Below are 6,940 nucleotides of genomic sequence, written 5' to 3' on the forward strand. Positions count from 1 at the left end.
AATACATTTCCTGCTTTCTGGTTTGTTTGAATGTAATTTGGAATAAACATGCAAAGTATCTGTACAATTTCAACAGAAAGGCAATAGTATTCCAGGTTTGCTATTAAGTTAAGGATATCACTGCCTTACCAATTTTAAGAAAGTGGAATAATTATATTATTCCAAACTGCAGGCTTGTAGAAATAAAAAGGCTCACAACTGGCTGTGTATTGCATTTTGAAACAGTTTGTCAGTATATTTTTACTTTACAAATTCAGTAAATATAATAATATATTGAATTTTTCTCTCTCTCTCTTTTTTTTTCTCCAGACCTTTAATGAATTTGAGATAGAACAACACCAAGAATGTGCTTATGACCACTTGGAAGTGTTTGATGGAGAAACTGAAAAATCACCAATTCTGGGACGCTTATGTGGCAATAAGTTACCGGATCCTCTTATTGCTACTGGAAATAAAATGTTCCTCCGATTTATCTCTGATGCATCAGTTCAGAGAAAAGGCTTCCAAGCAACGCACTCTACAGGTCAGAAAATCAGGATGTGGTTTACTAATAATTTCCCCTTCCTCCTTTAGAAGGAACTGGCATGATTTATTAGACAACTTAATGTTGCAACTAAATGTTAACAAAACATCTTAAAAACAGTGGGAAAAGATTGAGATTGAAGAAAATATTCTCTTAAATTTAGGCATGCCTTTCTCTCCCTTTCGCTCACCCTCTTGCTCACTCGTTTGCTCTCAGACTTGACTTTATGGTAATTTTAAGTTAAGACTTTGAAACAAGATGCAATAAAAGACTATGGCATAGGCACTATCAGACATATTTCTTAGAATGTGCTATTAGTTTATAGCGGATTCAATACTGTATTTATAACTTTCCTGGGGCAGGTCACCTTACCTCTTATTTGCCTGTTCTACCCTCAACGAAAGTCTGGGCTTCGTATAAACAGCTATTGCTTTCCTGTAGAGCTGAAAAGAAAAGACAAAACAAAAAGAATGAGAAAAACAATGCTTGAAGGCTTAACCCCTTAAAAATATAATATTCCTCAAATTTTCCATTTAATGTTGTGTGTTGCGGAAAACACTGATATTTTAAATATTGCCTTAATACATTTCTTGGGATTATTTTCCTGAGGTTGCTTGGTGTGTAGTGACCCCTAGTGCTTTATCTGTGAACCTCCAGCATCCCCTCCGGAGGGTTTTTCTTCTTGCATTTTCAGCTATAATAATGTCTTTGCATTATCCAATCCGTTTTTATTCAGAAAATAAATGGTTCTGATGGATTTATAACTCTCTCTTCTAGTACCCTAGATATTCCTGTCAGGTAGCAGTTATTAGAAGAGAGATGCAAACTAATTAGTTGCTCTTCGTATACGTGCTGTAATGCTGAGCTAACAAGTTCTCATTACATTAACATAAACACACTTGTCTCTTTGTTCTTCCTTCTGCTTTGTTAAGAACAATTCTAAAACTTCATTTATTTAGTTGCCCTTTCAGAGAAAAACAGTAGGCAACAGAATTTGAACATTTTTCTTTTGCTCTTTGTGTCTACAGCCTGAAAAGTGAAAAGTGTTGTTTTCTCTCTCTTTTTTTAACCTGTCATTCAAATTATTTTTCTTCTTCAAGATCCTGTTTTGCAAAAATTGCACTATATTTCCTTCCCCTACCATGGCAATCCCTTCTAGATAGGAATGGTAATAGCTACTTATTTGTTTGTTATCATGTGGTAAATTAAGGTCAGAAATCTTTTGGGGAAGAGGTGTTGTAAAATTGCTGTTTTATTTATTTTCTCACTTTCAAATTTATATTACCTGACTACATTGTGACTTGCTGGAATTTGCCTCCTACATGCTTCTTTGCAGTTTTATATGCTTTAACTGTAAAAACTTTCTAAGTGTGTATAATGGTGTGTTTCTGAGAAAAGTTGAAGACTAAAATCCGTCCATTTTTTTAAGAATGCTCAAAAAAATATAAAAGTTTGCCCCTTTAAAATTGCATGTTTGCTTATATGGGCTGTTTTTGCACAAAGTGTTCATTAACTAGAAGCATGTGCTGGGAGAGGCACTGCGAAACACGACTTGAAAGAGACAGCTCAGAATTTGCAGCCTTGTCCTGTTGTGTCGAGCCAAACACAAACACTCAGCAGGAATTTTACCCCTATGCTTGTGAACAAGCACGTTAATGAAGATATATCCGACAAGTGTTTAGTGCTGTAGTGTATATTCTTATTTTCTCTTAACAAATGAGAAACAGTAAGCAATGGAAGGATTGCTTTTAATCCTCTTTTGTATATTATTTTAAAATATGATTTAGGGAGTCTATTTTGTCTGCTGAATCATCATCTTCCTGATTTAATGACCTCTTTTTCTAGTAGGTCCTACTGCTGATGTTGATTCCTCTTATGAGACAGTTTTTGGCTTAAGCTCCTAGCTTCAGAAATTCCAGATTTGAATGGCTTGAATGTTTCAGACCACAGGAAAAATCTGCAGTAGCAAAGGACCAATAAAGTTTCAAAAATAGAGTCCTTAGGCTTTCCTGGACAAAAGCAAAACCTATAAAACGCTATTTTTGAAGTGCTGCGCACTTTTGGGAAGTGTTTCTGTTATATTATCCCTGTCGGAAAAGGCACGGTCCATTTAGAAGGAATTTATAAAAATATTTCCAAGAGAATATTTAAAATCATTGCTCAGGGAGTGAGTCAGAGGCCTTCCCTTGAGACCCTCTCATCTCTGTGTCCAGCTTCAGCTACAGATTTCCTGCTCTCCTACCTGCCGTATTCCTTGGAAGAAGGGAAGAGGAAAGGCAATTGCCATACAACTTAAATTGCCTATATCTGCTCATATGGCTGCACCATTTCTTTAAGCTTATATACATTGCAGCAAGCACAGGGGAGCCATGCACACGGTTCCTTAAACATTTTCTCCTTTAGCAGCTGTTCTGTGTCTGAAGCAGGGAGGACTTTTTAGTGCTGGCAACATTCCAGTTCAAAGTACAAAAAGGAACAGAAAGAATAACAAGGAAAAAAAAAATCAGTAAATGATTGTAACAATGAGGAATAAATCTGTGTGAAGAATCCCAATTTTATCATATGCTCTTATCTGTTCCTCTAAAAGAAAGACTTTAAAACTTCCAGCGGAGCAACAGACCATGCATAAATGGATTACTCCACTTAATTTTTTCCTACTTATTTTCCTTAATTTCCTGTTTATGTTTTTTTCAAAAATACGTGTTTGCTCGCTATAATCACCAATGTCTACTTGAGATATGACTCTACACAATGTGACATTGCAGCTTGTCATGTGTAGTACAGGTGGCCTCAGCACCGCTGCACTGTTATTCAGATTCTCTCTTCACCCAAACTTAGAAGCGTGTGAGTTTTGTAATTTACTTAAGATGATGATAAAATGATCAATATGCATTTTATCAAAATGTACATAACTTTTTTATTCATTCATAAAAGTAGTATAAAACCTTGTGAATGTCAGATTTTGGTTAAAGCTCATTTGTAGTTGCTGATTTACCTGCTGCTGGAAGAGGCGGCTTATGCTTAATGAGAAACAAAGGCCAAAACCAAATTATGCTATTCCTGTTGAAATCTTCATAGTTGTAAACACAGTAAGCCTCCACCCATCTTCTGGAAACATAAGATTACACTTTCTTTTTTGAGTCTAATTTTCCATCTGCCTTGCAGTAGCACTTTTAATTGGCAGGTGCAGAGCAGTTATTCATTTTAGTTATTGTAAAAGCTGAGGTCACTGAAAAATTGGAACGGAATACAAATAAATGTTAAGTACTGAAAATTTTAGAATGGAAAAACTGTATTCTTTGTTGTTCCCTGTGTTTTCAGTAGTTTCTGATCTCCAGCAAACTGGCTAAAGAACGGTTTCTTGGACCATACAGTATGTTCATTCATATTTAAATTATGAGCTTTTGGAGAAAATGCCAAGAAACTCTCAAGCAACACATTTTACTGATGGGTACAAGTAGAGATTTATAATGGAGACGTTGAGTTGGCATAGGGCAACAGTCTTCTCTTTAGGACTTTCCCCAGGGACAGGGCACTTTCTGGTAGCAGCGACCTTCTCCCAGCTGCCATCTTTTGCAGGGAAATATCCATTTGTGCCCATGAGAGGGGTAGCAAAAGCGTTGGCAGGCTCAGAGCGGTGCCTCGTGTCCAACTGTGTCTCCGTACATGGCATGGATGGGAATGCGGATGATCCTTGGGCTGCTTTGAGTGCTCCTGCTGGCGGTTGCATCCCGCTCCGTGTGCTCAACCGGATGGTGTCGGGCACCCATGTGCAAAGGCCGGCGCTACCGAAATGCGGGTGGATGCCCCACCTGCAGGATTTGCCTTGCTGAACTCAGATGGGACTCTGAAGAATTCCCCATCCTTTGAATTACTTGCCTTGCAACATTGGTGTTGCCTGTCTCTGTGTTTTGCAGGAAAATCATTTATAAAATATGCTCAAGTCTTTGAAATTATATATAAAAAAAGGATGTATGTAGGGAAAACTCGGAATGATAGATTATCCTGAGCTTTGTCCATCAACACTTGGTCTCTCTCTCTCTCTTTTTTCCCCCCCCCCTTTGTTTAGTTTTATTCATAATCAGGTTTTGTCATTTTGCGAGTGTCCTGAGCTCATCTTGAGCCCCTTTACTAGACAAACACTCCCAATGCAACAGTAAGTTTCTATTTAGAAGTTAGTCCAAAATATTGCCTAAAGCCTCTTAAAATATGGATTGGTTTCAGCCTTGTGTATTCCTACTGCTTCCTAGTACGCAGCCTTTGGTCATTTCACAAAGTAAAAATCCACTTAGCCTGAATCCGGCCAGGCCTCTACAGAAAGAAAGACTCATTTGCACTGAACAAGATTCTTAGTCTCTGTTTTTTCCTCTCTCTTTCTCCAGAATGTGGTGGTCGACTGAAAGCTGAAGCCAAGCCCAAAGACCTGTACTCTCATGCTCAGTTTGGTGACAACAACTACCCGGTCCAGGCAGACTGTGACTGGCTGCTGGTGGCAGAGCGTGGCGCTCGAGTGGAGTTGTCCTTTCAGACCTTTGAGGTTGAAGAGGAGGCAGACTGTGGTTATGACTATGTGGAGCTATTTGATGGTCATGATAAGTCAGCTATGAGACTTGGTCGCTTTTGTGGGTCTGGGGTAAGTAACCAGGTGCTAAAACTTACTTTTTTTCTTCCCCGATTAATGCTAAAAAAAAAAAAAAAAGCCTCTGTGAGGGCTCTTATGGAACTCTTAGGGCTCTTAATTAACCACATGCCACTTTTTGGAGTCATTCAATGTCTGCTGGATCAGACATTATACTATCATTCAGACTAGTTTACTGTAGGTGAAGCCAACTTAAAAACTTTAGGGCACTTTTAGGATATTTAGGGAAAAAAAGGAAGGGTGCTACAAAGAACTGTAGGCTACATTCAAAGAGAAATGCTACAACCGATGTCTGTCCTACTCTGTGAACAACACAGTTTTTCTTTGCAACATGTCTGTTTTGCAAATAAGAATACAGCAGGTTGGAGCACTGATGCAACTTCTGGCTGACAATTTCTCTATATATTTTTTATCCATTTGATATGGATTAATGAGTTGAGAACAAAGCCCATAGTTTTTCTGTTTACTCCCATGTTTCGTGTTAAAAGCAAAATGATCTGAGCTGAAAAAGAGCTCTAAGTATACATTACCACCTTTTCAACTTTGCATTTGGTAGTTCAACTTGCACTTCTTCATCGATGTGCAGCCTCAGTAATAAAACAGGCTATCACGAAGAATAATATATGATTACCCGAGTCCTCTGTGTGATTTAGAGTACTCTGTGCAGTCGTGTCTGGTCACTTGCATGACTGGAACAGGGCTATCAGTGAGATCTAGGAGGACTAAAGAGACATAAGTTTAGTTTTTCTCATAAATAGCAATGAAAGAGATATTCAAGAGATATTCAAAACAAACTGGAAAACTTAGACTGAGAAAGTATTGTGCAACATATATTTATATTCCTCAAGGCCAGAACAGGCCAAGAGCTTGAGATCGAAAGAGTGATTGGGGATTTATAAACAAGTAAAAAGTTAGAATGAATTAGTTGAACACTTTGGCCAGCAGATAAAAATCCAAACTTGATGATTTAAGCTAAAATCCAACTGAGGAATTTCAGTTGTAACTTCCTGAAAGCCCACCTGAAAATTTACCTTGGAGAATGCCTTCATTTTGTTAGCTTTAGCTTTTGCTTACGTCAAAGACAGGGTGTAAGTCCTAAATATCTATTATGTAAAGGTAATATGGACATTCTGGTGTGGAAATGGGTACATTCTCATTGTTCTTCTGGTCTGCATTATTTAGCAAAAAGCCAACTGCAAGTCTACAATTAAATTGAATGATGGCAGTATCCAGTGGAAGGGCTCAGTCAAGTATAAAAAGAAAGAAATATCCTGAAGCAACCTGAATTAGTGAGATGAAAAGACATCTGTGTGGACAGATCTTTAATTTATCTGTTTATTCATTTATTTTAGCCGCCAGAAGAAATTTATTCAGCGGGGGAAGCCATTTTATTCCACTTTCATACTGATGATACGATCAACAAGAAAGGATTTCATATACGATACAGAAGTATAAAATATCCAGATAGCTTGCACACCAAAAAATAGCACAAGAACCTCTATGCCAGAAAATGAGAGCGAGGAAGAAAGAACGCACAGCGGAAACAAGGAAGGCTTGCCTTTTTCTTTTCTTTTTTTTTTTTTTTCCTTTTTTTTTTTTTTTCCTTTTTTTTTTTAATTAAAATTATTAGCACAAATGTTTTATGAGTTCGGTGGGAAGGTGGGAGGTGAAAATAAGCTTACCTATCCCAGTGGAATAGATATGATGCCAGTGTGCAGGCTCCAAACGTGACTGTCTCTGCAAAGCTTGTGAAAGGACTTTGCACGCTTCCAGGGAGA

At 37.8% G+C, this 6,940-nt stretch overlaps 1 protein-coding gene across 3 annotated transcripts in view; it reads left to right on the forward strand.

Moving 5' to 3' along the window:
• Window positions 1-6,735, forward strand: part of TLL1 (tolloid like 1) — a 116,830-nt gene extending 110,095 nt beyond the window's left edge. For all 3 annotated transcript variants that reach the window (XM_088528119.1, XM_088528120.1, XM_088528121.1), the window contains 3 exons: window positions 310-523; window positions 4,906-5,156; window positions 6,515-6,735. In XM_088528119.1, the coding sequence (XP_088384245.1) occupies window positions 310-523; window positions 4,906-5,156; window positions 6,515-6,649 (600 nt within the window). In that variant the 3' untranslated portion in view covers window positions 6,650-6,735. The remainder of the gene's footprint in view (window positions 1-309; window positions 524-4,905; window positions 5,157-6,514) is intronic.
• Window positions 6,736-6,940: the final 205 nt, after the last annotated feature.

The sequence above is a fragment of the Tinamus guttatus genome, unplaced genomic scaffold (assembly GCF_059628265.1).
Source record: "Tinamus guttatus ecotype Peru unplaced genomic scaffold, ASM5962826v1 Tinamus_guttatus_pri_ptg000301l, whole genome shotgun sequence".
NCBI lineage: Eukaryota > Metazoa > Chordata > Aves > Tinamiformes > Tinamidae > Tinamus > Tinamus guttatus.